Genomic DNA, 17,437 nt, shown 5'->3' on the forward strand with positions numbered 1-17,437 from the left:
GTAATTAAATATTAACAGATATTTGTTTCATAAAAATATTTCCTTACAATAAAATATGTTTCGAGTATGGGAAAGGTGATATATATAGACTATTGAATCAATATGTTACTTAAATAACTGGTTCTCATAGGTAGATAACCACCATAACAGTGGAATTGTTGTATCTATTATACTCTAATTCTGTGATTTATATTTATCTGTCACTTTTCATATCAGTAGATATACTGTCATTGACTGTTAATTTTATTAAAACAAGTCGTTGACATCAATGTAAATATTTTCCAAAATTCTCAATTGCCTTAAATGTGTTAGAATTTGTGTTGATTTTTGACGTTATCTCGTTTATTATTATCCACAATGCTAGCTCATCATATAGATGGTAGCAATAGAACTCAAGATGTAATTGCTGTGGAAGATATTACATTCGAGTCTTTGTTATTATCTGAGAATGTTTCGAAGGGTCTAACAAAAAATGGTTTTAAGAAACCTTCACCTATTCAGATAAAGGCTATTCCAATAGGAAGATGTGGTTTTGGTAAGATATTCATATATCTATTTGTATATAATTTTTAGTTTTATTCCTTTTTCAGATTTAATTGTGAAATCTAAATCTGGTACTGGAAAAACACTTGTATTTTCTATTATAGCTTTAGAATCTCTTAAGCCTAAAGCTAAGAACTTAGCAGTGTTGATTTTGACACCAGCAAGAGAAATTGCTGTTCAAGTTCAAGATGTAATCAAACAATTGGGATTTTTCTTTGAAGGTGAGCAATTTGTATGAAAAATGTCTGCGTAAGTCAAAAACTAACAGCATCAGAAATGAAACTTTGTATGTTATTTGAAAACTAACAATAAGTGTACCAAAAAGACATTGTAGTGAAAAAAATTTGTCTTGAAACTTTAATGGAAATTGTTTAAAATGAATACCAATAGAAATATACACATGATTCCAAATATATTACCACAGAAGTTTTACTTCAGATGCTGTTAGGTTTTTACTGACACAGACCAGGATTAAAAATTGGGAATCCCAAAGTGACAGTTATTCAGTGCCTTCAGTAATTTGCCAATGGAAAAATCTCTTACAAGCTAGATTACTAATAGTGGAAGAGCTAGAGCCAGAATTTCACATTGATCGGTAATATGGAATTTCTCCATCTTAAACAATCATTTGTTCGATTTTGACTTATAGGGACGATGTCGAAATCCCATATTACTGATCATTGTGAAATTCCGCCTATAGCTCTTGGACTATAGGAACAATATAAAGAGCTTCCTCTCCCAGGAGCTCGTCAATTAAGAAAAAATTCTAAAAATAAAGATAATGCAAACATAATTGCAGAATATGAAAAATGATCAATCATATTCAAGAACTAAAACTGACTATACCAAAATACATATTTAATTACAGCTTAATTTTTGAATAATTTATTCTGAGACCATTTTTTTTATTTGTGGTTTGGCTTATTATTGGTTTAGATTTGTTCAATATTAAATTGGACTATTTTTTTAATCCTAGTAGTAGTTTTCAACAACCAATTTAATGCAGATACGTCCAATTATTGTTCATAAGACCTTGACATTATTTTGATAGAAAATCTGATTACATTTTCAAAATATTTTTTTAGTGTTAAAAACCAAAAATAACCTAACTTCAAGAATTAAAATTATATCTCATCAAGTTTTCACTAAAGTTTCACTAAAATAGCTAAAAATATTAAGTAAATTACAAAATGATTACTAGACCACATAACTCTTGAAACAGTATTTTAATAGGGTGCTTACATGATTGGAGAAAAAAATAGTTTTGGATAGTTTATATACCACTTTTATCATATTTTTTTAATTCTTTGATCAATATATATAGAGAAAAAATTTGTTAAACATCCAAAAATTTGGTAGGTAGTTTAAACATTTCAGTAAGGCCACCAAATTGCATGAAGTCAGTAACAGTTCGCTGGCCCATGTTTCATATATGGCATTGAACTTCGACCCGTCATAACAAACACAAGTTACTAATCCGCGATTAAACAAATATCTTATTAAACTGTTGAACTTGCTGAATCACATATGTTTAATTTATAGTTGCATTTACGAGGGTGAATCAAATATAAACGAGACTTTTGGACCTGCGCGCGCAATAGTGATGGAAGAACGTTATTATTGCAGGAGGTTCCTCCCTCTATTGCGCAACGTATTGTTATAAAGTTTTTAGCTGCAGAAGGTGTAAAACCGGCCGAAATCTTGAGAAGATTGACTGGACAGTTCGGGGAAAAGACGCTGTCGCGAGCTAGAGTGTTTGCTTGGCATAAACAGTTCGTGGAGGGCCGTGAACGTGTTGAAAATGAGAGCCATGACCGCAGACCCCGCACCAGCATTACAGCGGGCAACATCGACAGTGTTCGTCAACTTGTTGAAGGTGATAGGCGTCTAACAACTTCGGATATTGCAATTAAGGTTGGAATAAGTTATGGGAGCACTTACTCTATACTCTCAGAGGAGCTAGGGTATCGCAAGGTGTGTGCCAGGTGGGTTCCTCGTCTTCTGACAGTTGACCAGAAACTGAATCGTTTTCAAGTGTGTGAGCGTCTTCTTGCTCGATTTCGGGAAGAAGAAGACCCATTTCTTTCTCACATTGTCACCTGTGATGAAACGTGGGTGCATCACTACACCCCTGAGTCGAAATAAACGAGTATGGAGTGGAGGAAGAAAGGAGAAATCGGACCAGTGAAAGCCAAGTCACGATTATCGGCTGGCAAGGTTTTGGCTACCGTTTTTTTTTTGTCCAGTGTGGCCTGCTGCACCTTGATTTTTTGCATGAGCGCAGAACAATTAATGCGGCGTACTACTGCAAAATTTTGACTGAGGTCAGACTTGCATATCGCCGCAAAAGACGACACCTTCCAATGAGAAAAGTGATTCTCCTCCATGACAATGCTCGCCCCCATACGGCAGCCCTGACAGTACAAAAATTGGAGCAACTGGGTTGGGAGACACTGGAACACCCTCCATACAGTCCAGACCTGTCTCCCTGCGACTTCCATGTCTTTGGTCCTCTCAAGGAAGCTTTGGGAGGGCAAAAATTCCACAGCGATAATGAGGTTGAAGCATATGTGCGCAATTGGCTACAAACACGACCTGACTCTTTTTACCTGGAAGGAATTAAAAAATTACCTATACGCTGGGAAAAATGTGCTTCTAAATCAGGAGATTATGATTGTTTGTGCATTTAAAATCAAAATAAATATTTTAAAAAATAAGTCTTGTTTATATTTGATTCACCCTCGTATTATTATTATTAATACATTCAGTAAATTAGTGTATTGAAATTGAGAAAAAATTTTTTTCTTTCTGTAAAATTTGGAAAAAGTGAGTTAGGTGGTTTCACTATTAGGCCAACGATATCTTAGTGTCCAGAATCAACTATAACAGTGAGTACCAATATTGAAAATTGGATTTAGTGTTTTCATATATGTCAGGTGGCCAATTATATTTATGTATAACTAAAGCAGCACTTTCCATTTGACCTCAGAAGATTCGTTGTTATTATAAATGGTTGTAATAATTTTTTTCATTTATATATCATATACTCCTCCACAAATAAATTTCAATAAAATTTTTCCAATGGTCTTTAATCAATTTTATCATTATCACTTAATCAGATAATATAAAGACATTCTTGAGTTAAAAAAATAACATAAACAAACATCTGATAAAGCAATTTCTATCGTTGGTGAATGGAATTTAAATTTTTTGTCTATTCATCCTCATGTAAGATCAAATAATTTTGGATTACAAAAAGGAATCCTTTAATAGGTCAAGGCTAGTTACTAAAACTTTATCTGATAAAATGAGACCTATTTGCCCTACTATGCAAGATCTTACAAGCTGCACCAATCCTAAATTCTAGGTGAAATGAATAACATAAATACCATTTGACTCATATGCAGAACTTATATTGATAAACTCTTCTTATTTATGAATTTAGGTTAAATTGTATCAAATTATAACTTGAAATATTATCAATTGCAAATATAAATTGATGATAATTTGAATAATACGTGACACAAAACATGTTTCTATTGTGTACTGCGATTGTGATGTAGAAAGTAAGTAAATACTGAAACGTGGTCGCCATTCTGTTGTTGTGAGCGGAGGTAATTGGTTGTTTAGTGCGGTTTGTGTTTTTGTAAAGGTTTCAAAGACTATATATATTCAATTATTTACTTTGGCTGAAATACGTGGAGTAGAAGCAGCTCCGTACGTACTACTAATTAGACTTTCTTATAGTAACGTCGTTATCGCATTTTTTGCTTGAACTTTATCAAAATGTAGTCATGAAGATGATAGCTTTGAAGGTTACGTTATGATTAAAGCTTTGGATGTTAAAACATTTGTATTATTTTTCATGCTGTTTACTTACTTTCTACGTCACACTCTGTCATGTGAAAACAAATGCGTTTTGGCGCATCATTTAGGTATTTAAATTTATTTATTTTTTATGAACTAATATACCGTTTAAAAAAAATCAAAAAATATTGTGTGATTAAAAACGATTTACTAAACGTAGTTAAGGTATAAAAAAGTATGCAAGGACGCTATTGCCATCAATAAACAATGTTCGCCGACTATTCTCTTTGTCTCCTCCTTTTGCGGATCTTCGTAAACTTTTTCCGCCTCTCACAATCTGCTTAAGTAAACGTTGATAAGAAAAAAATAAAAAAAGAGTCGTCGCACTCTCGGAGCCAGGGATTATAGCGCGTTTTTCACTATTAGAAATTGGTAATAAATATTAAGGAAAATCTTAATTTATAAAAAAATAACAATAATTTTATTTATACAATAATTTTGTCCTTATTATTTCTTCACAATTCTCATAAAAATGGAAAATATTATTAAAAAATAAAAGTTTCAATTTTGTAAGTACTTAATTTTCCAAAGGTATGAACACATTGTTTACACCATCACTACACTACACCTTTACACTGTCTGACGCGCGTTTCGATAACCAAGCTATCGTCTTCAGACACTCGAGATAAACTGTTTATCTCTGAAGAAAATAACTTGATTATCGAAACGCCCATCAGGCAGTGTAATTGTGAGTCTTGGGGTAAATAGTGTGTTCAGTATGAATATCACGAACGGTTCCAGAAATTCCAACTTAATCATATTTTGGTTGATTTAATTCAATTAATTTTTTCATAATAATGCCCGAAATTTCTTTCGTTTCGACAAATCTACAGCTATACAGGAATTAAATGCAAAGAATTCAAGCTCGCTACATGCTTCCTGTGAGGGGATATCGCTGCTACAGACGGACGTACGGACAAAACGCACATAATAATAAGAAACAAATTTAACGAATCATGCCAAAACTCCTAGAGTGTTCTATAAAAAGTTTCACTTCATTGAAAATATTCACATCAGTTAATTTAGTTGGTTCATTTTTACAAATGATCTAAAAATAAGTTTTATTCTAGATCTACAAGTAGAATCCTTCATAGGTGGAACGGCATTGGCACAAGACAAAGTAAAATGCAAAAATTGTAACATAGCTGTGGGTACACCCGGCAGGATAAAACATCTCATCAATGAAAAACTTCTTAACACCAATTCCGTTAATTTATTTGTTCTTGATGAAGCTGATAAACTTCTCGAACAAAGTTTTCTAAATGATATTAACGAAATTTATAACAGCTTGCCCTCCAAGAAGCAGATTATTGCTACAAGTGCAACTTATCCCGATCAGTTAAAAGAACTTCTATCCGAATACATGCTTTCTCCAACACAAGTTACTACAGAAATACACAGTCCTCTATTACTTGGGTTAAAACAGTTTGTTACTGTCATCAATCAATCATTTAGTTCTGTACAGATAATGAAAGCCAAAAATGAAATTTTGTGTAAGATACTATCAGATATATCTTTTACACAATGCCTACTTTTCACCAATTATCAAACTAAAGCGGAAAGTCTCAATAACATTCTAAATCAAAAAGGTTGGGCTGCTACTTACATCTCTGCTGCTCAAAAGCAAGAGCAAAGGCTGTTAGCTATTAATCAGTTGAAAGATTTCAAATGTAGGATTCTGATATCAACTGATTTAACAGCTCGTGGTAAGTATTAAGTACAATGCATAGAAAAAAAGTTCTCTAATTATGAATCTTACTTGTAGGTATAGATGCTGCGAATGTAGACCTAGTTATCAATTATGACATTCCAAATGACACCATGACGTACCTTCATAGAATGGGAAGAGCCGGTAGATATGGATCAATGGGTGTATGTATTAATTTAGCTTCTAAAGGCTCTGAATTACTAGGTCTACAAGAAATTCTTGGAAATATTGGGGGAAACACTTTGCTTATACCCAAATTACCAATATTTGTTGGTAGCATTCCTGAATTGCTTAAAATAAGTATACCTCCAGAAGAGCATATCTGTAGTATAGTAAATGTTTCTAAGGATAAAACTGCGTTTAATAGAAAAATTTATGAAGAAAAACCTGAGAATATAAAAAAATCTAAATCAAAAAAGACACCGCAAAAACAATCAGATAAAATAGTTAATATGCTGAATGAAACAAGCGAAGTTGATGATATTAAAAAACAAGTATCTGATATGGATGCAAACCAGATTTTAGATTCTTTATTAAATGAAAACTTCAAATTAGAATCCAGTACGGAAATTCCCGAAAAAGATAAAAAATTTGATGCTCACGCAGTTATGGAACTACTATCGCAGAATAATCCAAAGACTCACGAAATTAAATCTAATGATTATGTTAAGAAGAAAGTTTCTATTGAAATACAAGATGAAGAATCATTGATTTTAAAAAATAAAGCTCTGTTTAATGTTTCACAAATTTTGAGTAGTTCCAACACAACAGAAGATCAATTATGTATTGAACAACATTTGAACATTATAAAAACTAGAGATAAAAATAAAGTTAATGAAATGTCTCAGCAGTCAATATCAGATATTTTAAATATATTGGAGCATATTACAGACACCAATAACACTGAAAACACCAATAACATTGAAAATACCAATAAAACAGAAGAAAAAGTGCTGGATTGTAAAAATTATCAACCATCTACCTCAAAGCCTGCTGCTGAAGAATCCAATCTTGATTTTGAAAACATATTTCAATTTGGACATGACAAACTCGTATATTCAAATGATAACACTTGGAAAGAAGTTTTAACCAACTTAGTTAAAAACAAACTCTCAACATCCACAGTAACTTGTGATAATGAAAATTATATTGAAGAATACATTGATGAAGATGATGAATATATTGATGAAGAGGAAGAATATATTGAAGAAGAAGAATATGATGAAGGCGAAGAATGTATTGAAGCAGATGAAGTTAGTGAAGATGTTGATACAGCAGAAAGCGAACTTGATCAAATTTCTACTCACGTTGCAAAGAAACCAAAAAAAGAATCAGTTAGTGAAGTTGAAGAAATAGATCCAATGAAATGGATACCTGTCAAAAAAGTTCCCACACCAGAATTTCAAGTTATACCAACCTGTATATTAGAGACACGAAAAAATTCGAATGAATATGAAGATTATGGTCGTTATTTTGAAGAATGTAGCAACAACTTGTGGGAAAACGGTTTGAATTTCGATAGACCTTATGTGTTTAATGAATGGTTTACTTATGAGTGGGAAGTAGAACTTTACGGGATTAGGAACTGTGTACAACAAAGTATTTATCTTAAAGAGATGGCGAAGTTTCAAAATAACCAATCTGGAGGTTAATTTAGGAACAAATGTGAACCCATATTTTCTTTTATAATTTGTTTTATAGAGTTTTGATTTTTAATAATAAACTATAAAAAATTGCCAATGGGTATTTTTTTACAAATCTGATATCTGATTTATTTTATTTTGAGATAAAAAATAAATATTTCAGCTAATTTCCAACTGTTATTTTCAATTAATTGTAATTATTTTGTTGAAGTTGTTGATTTAGCTGATAGTTTTTCACATAAACCATTTCGTTTGATTACTAGTTCCTTACCTATCAAGGTATAAAATTTTTCAGGATCTAAAAAAGTGACTGGCCTCTGTTGGCTATATAAGTAGCAATAGAATAAATTTTACTTTTATATTTATATCTGACCATATGGCAAAGCGCAAATTGGGACACGTATAGTACGTGTTAAGTGACGCAGTACAGACCGTAGTTTTGTAATATATGTAAAAGATTGAATACATTGACGCAAAATGACGACACAGCGCGACCCGATATGACACGCATGAGCTCATAGTTCAGACACAGTTTGCTGTGCCGCACGTGTGGGTGACTAGCAAGTCTTTCTTTAATTTTTTTAGGAAAAAATGACAAAAAGTTAATAGAGGCGGCGAGGGAACACAGAGAGCTTCAAGATACAAAAAATGGTGATGCAGCATACTGGTTTCGATTCATCTAGAAATAATTAGCAATCAGTTCACCCATTTTAGTTGTAATTGTAAATTGTACAGTGTTTTTTTCTTTGATAGAATAAATTTATTAGGTGATTCAACTTTCTTCCTCAATAAGGAATAAAACAAGATTTCCTCTTCAGTATAATCCGATTCTGATTCATAACTTAATTTCAATAACAACAATTGTTTTGTTTGATTGTCAAAAATGTCACACTTTTTAGGTGGCTGCTAGTTGCGAACTGCCAATCAAATCTAAACCTCACCATTTCCTATTTGAAAATGCATATCTCAATATGCAGGTCACCACGCAGCACGTGTAGCATATACGAGTCGTGTCACGCTACCTCACACGTACTATACGTGTCCCAATTTGCGCCTTGCCTAACAGGTTTTTGTCTGTGTTCTAGTTCATTTCGAGTCATGAATGAGAGTGTGTACTACGAAGTTCGATAGTGTCTTTAAAAATGTCTACCAAATGTTTTCCCATCGAGACAAAAATGATGTGTTTACTTACGGTGAAAGAGCGAAGCCATGAAAATACTTTTCGTTGAGACTTCAGCTTTAATGTACATCCTTGAAGGTACAGTTAAGAAAATTGTGAATAATTCGATAGTTTCTAAAACAACACGAAAAGACAATGGTGTACTCCAAAGTGCATTGATTCCTTTAAAGAAGACCTAATTCGCCTGAATATTTATGAAATATATGCAGAACAAAAAGTGTCAACGTTACTGTCATTTTCACGGAGAGTGTTTAAAGAATCTGTGAAATTAATTGTTCCACTACAACTTTGTGGCGTACTTTACGTTTTTATTCAAAAAAATATACCAAACGCGAGTTATAATGGAGTTATAGCGCTTGCAAAATAATATCTCGAAAAAAATACAGCTGGATCGAAAAACTGAAAAATAATCTATCTAGATGAGACTTGGTACGACACCCATGATACATCCAATAACTGATCAGTTGATGCTTCATAAATAGATACAAAAAAGGTATATAGATGTAATAATTTTACATGCGGGGTCAGAAGAAGGATACCAGAATGTCTGTTTTTAGCAGGATTCCAGTCTGAATTCACTGCGATACAACCGCGGTAGTTTTCGAATTTTGGCCACAACGCGTTCATTTTTGGTCTTTGAGCTTAACATATGTACAATCTTATAAATAGTTAAGAACTCCTAAGAAAACCTATTGATTTGCAAGATAGTAGCGATAGCGAAATTGAACTAGATAATATTTAGTAATAAATAAAATGTTATATATCTATTTATGTATTAATATACTGTGTATCATTTAGTAGATTTAAGATTAAAATTTAACCCTCCCATCATATTAAAGTTTCAAATCCAGCAATGATACAACAATGTAAACCAAATATAATAATAAAAGAAAAATGCCCTCTCGATAAATTGCTATAAATTTACGACATCTGAGTCTTATCGAATTTATATTGGTTTCGATAGCAAATATGTTTTCTTAGATTGTGAAAAATACCATAACACATATATATTTATAATATGTGGCTCTAATGGTAGATCTGTCCCTTAATGGTGCCGAGTAACTTATTTATATGTATTTCGCACAAAAATTCAGAATTTAATCGAGTAACTGGAAAAAATGTCATTGGTACCGACTCAGGGAAGATCTTTTTTGTTCTATACTTACCTTCTTTTATGGTATGTATGGTAAGAAATTAAAAAAAAGTTCAATATAGGTTATACGGGTATCAAAATAATAACAGTTCATATTCATTTATTTTCAAGATATCTACAGATAGTAGATAAGATAAAAGTAGCTATACATAATTTTAACAAAATTTACTTCAATGATTTTCTTCAAGTACAACTAAAATCATAACTTATTGCTGTAATCATTGACTCATTTTTTAATTCCTATGTTTATAAACACAACCTAATAATTATAAATTCAACTTTTTGATTATGTTGTTAGAACCCAAATTTGAGATATCATATTTGAAGAAATATCAAAATATCAACAGACAGAAATCATTTAAAAGGTATGTGTATATGGTTCAATTATATTCCATATAGTGTACAGTTTGGCAAATACAGCAGTCGCGAAATGTACGAGAGGCACGAAATTAAAATGAGAAAGTATTCCGATGAAAATGCGCTTGGTGAATTAGTGAGGTAAATAATGAACAGAGGTACCCATGCAGTGATCTTCACTATCTAACAGACACAATAGAACTGACAATAGTAGTCAAGTATACCTGCTCGAGGGACCGTACCATCATCTAGTAACGCGCATTGAAGAGCGTGGCTATTTCACATTCATTCCTGTATTTGCCAAAGCGTAGTATTTAGGATTAAAAATTGATAAAAAAATGTACAACAGTAAACAGTATTAGAGATTGGCTTTTGGGCATTTGCTAAGTTTTTATATTTGTAATGATATTTTCAAATGAAGAATTTGAATCGCTTGTATGCTGATATGACGCAGGAATTTCTAGTCACTTCCTTCTTTTTCTATATATAATGTTAGAAAATGTATATAAAACAATTGATTAGTTATTTTCTCTATTAACTATGTTTCATTTAAGATAAGAATTTTTTTATCAAGAAGCCCCACGCCTGAAATATTTTTAAATTCTCCGTCATTTAAAAATTATTTTTTGTTTCTAGATATCTTTCTAGATATTATATATTAACATTCCTGCCTATATTTGATTTATTAGATAAATCTGTCCCCCCAAGTTGTGCTCTTTTGTAATTTTTTCCATTTTCTATTAATTGATAAGAATTTTAGAAAATGGCTAGTGGATAGTTTTACACTTTATAAATGAAGAAAAAGCAGTAAATATTATTTTCAATGGCCTTTTGGAACAATTCCATCTTCCATAAATCCATAATTACGCAAATTGTCAGTGTCAATATCAAATTTTGATAAAGACTTGAAATTAGTCGAAACGTCAATTTTTATGTATCTTCTAAAATTATTAAAAAAAAACTAATTTTGGAACAGAAGAGACGTAAAATCAAGAACATTTAAAAACATAAACACATTAAAGAAATTTTCTCACAATTAGAACGAAAAGTTGAGAATCTACCTTTATTGCAAATATCTAGAAGTCTTATCACTTGAGTCTTCATCATCATTATGCCGTTCAATATCTTGGATTATGATTAGCGCTTTGTACGCATATAAATCCCTATATTGGGGTAATTTACTGCCCTTGTTCTTTTTGTTATAGTTTTTTGTTGGTCCTGGCTTCGTTTGTCAGCTTCCTCCTGTTCGTATTTTGTTTTCCAGTCTACTATTTCTATGATTCTTGTATTTTCTCAAATTTGGTTTTTCCCGGTATTTCTTGGTCTACCTCTTGGCAATAAATGTATCGATTGTGTTACCCTCCTCACCATTTCTGTAGTTTTCCTTTTCATCATATGTCCTGCCCAATTTAGTCTTTGTGCTTTTATATACCTTATTATATTTTTGCCTCCCAGCCTTTCTTCTATTTCTTTACTGTTCTTAAGTAGTCAACTCCCTATTCAAATAATTAAAATTCATCTCATCGTAGAATTTCTTATAATTAAAACGAACGTTTGAGAAGCTGCATGTATTGCAAATACTTAAAAGTCTTGAGAAAAATAATCATTAAATAAATAAGTCCCTCATATTAAACTAGATATAGATAGCAACTAGATTCCATTCATGCTCGATATCAATATTTTAAAGCAAAATAGATCTTTTCAAAACTGAGGATACGAAGTGATGAACTAAGATTATATCTTGGCTCTGCTCATAAATTAATTTGATTTTTTTCTAATGAAAAGCTCAGTTAACAGATATTGTTCAAGTCAATAACTTTAATCGCCAAAATCAACCATTCAATTCCTGATCACTTTCTCAATTTTGAGTTCTAATTCCATTTTTAATACAGTTTCAAAAACTCGATTCAGTTATCGATATAACAGTTATCTTTCTTACTATACATGATTTATTTCAATATTTTATAAACTTTGCAAAAATCACTATAAAATAAAGTCTAAAATTAATTCCTCGCGGCACCTATCACTTTTAATTCTCGCAAAAAAATCTTACACTAAAGTTTTTTTCCATGGATATGTGTACAAGAGGTCATCGAATCAAGGATGTTCAGTTCTTAATAAGCGACATCTGAACACCAACAGCATTTATGTCTAAGTATGTTACGATTAAAACCTTGGCTAGTTTATAAAGCATGGATAGTATACAAACTATCCATACATCTTGTTATTTTGACGGATAATATTATACATGGACTAATTGAAAATATATAGAAAATGTAACAGAAATTTTAATATTACAGTATAAACAATTAGAAAACTAGGTCGGTTGATTAAAAGTAATTCTATAGAAAAGTTAATTATGAAGATTATAATATTCATAACCACCTAGGTTCAACAGATCTCACTGCTGGTCCCAAATCTAGGTGAAGGAAGAAAGAAAGAAAGATACCTGCCTAAGATAAAAAGTAATAGGCTCAAAATAATAGATAATAGATAATGAAAAGAAGTGAATATCGATGCAATAACTCAAATCACAAGAGATAACAAATCTTATCAAAGAAGATCCATAAGCGTACGAAAAACAGCGAAAAAAAGTTGTTTGCAGCTTTTTACTAGTTGGAATTTGGAGAATTATATTTTGCGAAGTCTCTATTTTGAGGGCCCCTCTTTTATGGAAGTCTGTAGCCCTGGATGCTTTCCCCTATATTCCGTCCAGAGTAGAAGTTGATTTTTTCATGTATCAGATATATCAATAAATAAAGTTAATTTATCGTAATTAATTATCGTAATTAATTAAGATCCCACTTATTATCGATTCATCCACAATCCAGAAGAGAACCAAGTCAATCCAATAATCTATTACTACATTATAATTCGAAATAACATCTGTCAAAAAAAATCTCAAGTATTGAATTTGAGTGTAAAATATGTTCCAAAGTCTGGTCACTCGAAATAATTTTAAGACATTTAACAAAAGAATCCTTGTTGATATGTTACTCTTGTACACATCCATTTTTTATATCGTGAAATTCGTTCATATTCAAGTGTGTAGTAGCTTTTATAATATAACATGGTTGCAAAAACTAACTAACGGCAATAGTTCGTAACGAACGCCCAAAAATATTTTTTAAAAAACAACAAAGCACGCAAAATGCACCAATTGTTATCAAATTTTCAAGAAATATTACACTTTTTTGCTGCATTTTTTCAAATAGTTGATGTGTAGTTGTCTGAATGCGTGATATTCTACGTGACTCTCGAGAGACGATGATCCAAATTTCTGTAAAAAACAAACTTATATTCCACCATAAAAAGCATGTATAAAGTTTTTCCATTACACAGACCTGCACGAAGTTTTTGATGAGGTGATTTTAAATAGTTAACCTCAGTTTTGTATTGGGAACGTGGCAAGGAAACACCAAAGTGGACTAACTTCAATATATTTTCCGAGCTGTCGAATACTTATGTATACATCGAGTGGGAAATAATTAATTAAGATTTCCTGTGATTTTGATATTATTAAAGCTTGTAAAAATTTTTAATCTCATGGAATTCAAAATTCAATATTCAAATTGACTTTGATAGAAATATATATATATATATATATATATATATATATATATATTATATATATATATATATATATATATATATATATATATATATATATATATATATAATACAAATGAATTGCTGTTCGTTAGTCTCGCTAAAACTCTAAAACGGCTGGACCGATTTGACTAATTTTGGTCTTGAACTATTCGTGGAAGTCCAGAGAAGGTTTAAGACGAGAATAAATATGAAAATGCTCGGAATTAAATAAGAACAACAATTTTGTTGTTTTATCACAAATTAACTTTCTGAACTCAACCCTAATATTTGATATTTGACAACCAACTAATATGTCGATCCATCTTCTATGTCAATTGATACCTCAGACAAAGAGTGCATCCTTCTATCTTAGTGAGTTACAATTATGGCTACGTGCGTGAGAACTTTCTTTGCTACGGTTATCCTTTGTGATGAAACTGCAAATGTGTTTGCGAAGCAGTTGATAGACATTTTAAATAATAAAGTCGCAGTGGACACCTTGACCGGATTCATCATATTATCCACAGGTTTGTGTCACGTCACACACTCAAACGAGGAAGAGATGTCGAGGATCTCAATGCAACCGTTCAGAATTTTCTTCCAGGACAGTTGGTTTCTTTCAAATCAGTCGGCACTGTTATTAACCAGGATGACGTAGTCAACTATCCCACTGAGTTTTTAAATTCATTGGAATTACCTGTATTACCACCTCACAATTTTAAAAGTAGGATCAGTTGTTATCATGCTACGTAACATTAATCAACCTTGCCTGTGCAATGGAACAAAACTGGCTGTGAAAAAAGTGATGAATAACGTCATTGAGGCAAGAATGATAAAGAAAAATACAAAGGAGAGGATGTCTTGATCCTGTGCATACCGATGATTCCAACGGATTTACAATTCGATTTTAAACGTTTACAATTTCCGGTACGGTACGTGTCTGGCCTTTACGATGACCATAAATAAATCGCAAGGCCAGTCGTTGAAATTTTGCGAGATCAACTTGGAGTTTACCTGTTTTGCGCATGGACAATAATACGTCGCATGTTCGTGCGTCGGAAAATCGTCATCTCTAAATTGATTAACAGACTGTATCATAACTGTGTGTGTCTGTCAATATCAAAATGAAACCTCATAAAAATAGCCAGTATTTCAGAAAAACTCTGTTTTGTTAGTTAGCAACATCATGTGTAATTAATCGAAAATAATATTTAAACTTCATTCATAGCGAGCATTTTTTTAAATTTGTTTTAATAAAAAAAGACTTAATTTTGTTTGTTTTAAGTTTATTTTATACAAAAGTTTAAGTCTTTTATTTATCGATTGAGGCAGTACGAAGTCTGCCGGTCAGTTAGTGTGTTTTAAAATTTATTAGTTTGGACAGGATTTTCGGGAATATCACCTGTTAAAGAAGTTCAAAGAAGTTGTACATAAATTTCTAGGAAATTATAAAGACCTGTATTGAGATCGTTGAAAATAAGCTGAAAAAATGTATGATTCTTGATTGTAATATGGACATAAAAATTCATATTTTACATTCTCATTTGTAATATTTCCTGGAAAATCTTGTTGAAGTTAGTGAGGAGCAAGATTAAAGACTTCATCAATATATTTTAAATATCGAAAGAAGGTATCAAGGTCGCTGGGATAGAAAAATGATGGATTCAGCTGAATACGACAAAAAACAACCAAAAGAATTTTTATCCAACAAAGAAAACGTTATTTTAAGTGTGAAGCAAGAATAAATATTTCTAACCGCTTCCGTATGGATATTTTGTGTACTTTATACGAGGGTTGTTACTGAAGTTTTAGTGCTAGGAATATGTCAAATTTGACATTGCCATCATAAAGTTTGCCATTTTTAATAGTGGACGTACTCAGAGCGTGTTGTCATACGAGTACTATTTGAGTTGTTTATAGATTCTTGAAACATTCATCTTGGTCAAAAAATGAAATAAATCGCAAACTTCATCTTAACAATGTGCCAGAAAGCATCGATGCTATGAGTCAACCGATATAGCAAGATCATCATGTCACATACCGTGCTATTGAGGCATTCTTGGGTATTAGTTCCACTTGCATACTTTCATTATTGGATGAACATTTGGCTGCAAAAAAGATTTCTTCGCGTTGAATATCGCATAATTTGACAATCGCTCAAAAAAAGATTGTGTCGATTGATCTAAAGACATGCTGGAAAAATTCAATGGCTGTATTTCAGAATACTACTATAAGATCGTGACAAGCGACAAATAATGGATGTATGCATATAAACCCGAAACTAAACAACAATTGACTGTATGGGTCTTTCAAGACGAGCCAAATCCAACAAAAGTCTTTGCGCACGGAACCCTTCGAAGCAAATAATCGCTTGTTTTTAGGAAGAATTAGACACGTCGCCACCGTTACATTAGAGCAACGTAAAACGGTCAATTCTGAATAGTACACCAGCATTTGTTTGCGAGGAGAAAAAAATTCAGGGAAAGAAATCGTAGAAGACGAATCATTTACCATTCCGTCAATGCGAGCTCTAGCACATCAGTTCAAGCAAAAACAAAACATCGAATTGATGGGTCATCCGTTGTACATACAGTTCTGGTTTGGTACTCAATGATTTCTTCTTATTCCCGCAGATATAAAATAAATTTCGAGATCGATCAACGTTTTTTTTTTTTACCTCAATCGGAATCGTAAAACTGCTTCGACAATTGGTTACAAACGTAACTTAAGTAGAAACCCTCGTATAAAATATAAAACCAGATTAAAAGTTAAATAAATCATGGTATTCTTATATTTTGGGATTTTAAAAAATAAAAACAGGTTTGAAATCCTCGCTACCATAAATCCCAATTAAAATTTTTGAATCAACTTTTGTTGTTGAAAAATGCCGGTCTGTGTTATTGATGCCAAGTGACTACGTTTTGTATTAAAAATACCGTACAACGAGGTTATATCATTTCAAAACTGCAAAACAACGTGCTATATAAGAATGCTACCCAAAACAACCTTCTTAAATAGAGATTCAATAGCAAGTTTATGGCCAAAATATTATGTTTTTTCCAGCAATATTATACTTACAGCTTTGCAGGCTTACTGTACAAACCCATTAAATAAAATATTGATGTAATTATGCACAAATATATGTGACTAATGTATTCATAATTGGAATATTATTTTCTTTTTGCATCTAGATTAGAAGGCAACTAATGAAGTACGCTAAGATTTCGTATATTTCTGAATATGACATTTGTTGATTTGGAAATTGTATATAAAAAAATATAGTGAAACTACAAGAATGATTCTGATTTTGATTTCGATCTAAAGTAAACTATCCTAAACAATTTACTATACAAAGTTGGATATATAACCATCAGTAGAGATATTCCCCTTAATAA

General features: G+C 31.7%; 2 protein-coding genes across 4 annotated transcripts in view; one reads left to right on the forward strand and one right to left on the reverse strand.

The window, feature by feature from the left end:
• The first annotated feature begins 189 nt into the window (after window positions 1-189).
• Window positions 190-7,853, forward strand: LOC130892069 (probable ATP-dependent RNA helicase DDX20). Its single transcript, XM_057797289.1, has 4 exons — window positions 190-535; window positions 591-764; window positions 5,481-6,116; window positions 6,176-7,853. Exons 1-4 carry the CDS (start codon window positions 358-360, stop codon window positions 7,768-7,770), a joined length of 2,583 nt encoding a protein of 860 aa, XP_057653272.1. The 5' UTR covers window positions 190-357; the 3' UTR covers window positions 7,771-7,853.
• Window positions 7,854-10,177: 2,324 nt separating this feature from the next.
• LOC130892068 (potassium voltage-gated channel protein Shab) overlaps window positions 10,178-17,437 on the reverse strand; it is a 183,166-nt gene continuing 175,906 nt past the window's right edge. For all 3 annotated transcript variants that reach the window (XM_057797286.1, XM_057797287.1, XM_057797288.1), the window contains exon 13: window positions 10,178-13,731. The gene's annotated coding sequence lies outside the window, so the exon portion shown is untranslated. The remainder of the gene's footprint in view (window positions 13,732-17,437) is intronic.

Source organism: Diorhabda carinulata, chromosome 3 (assembly GCF_026250575.1).
Source record: "Diorhabda carinulata isolate Delta chromosome 3, icDioCari1.1, whole genome shotgun sequence".
NCBI classification, from domain to species: Eukaryota; Metazoa; Arthropoda; class Insecta; order Coleoptera; family Chrysomelidae; genus Diorhabda; species Diorhabda carinulata.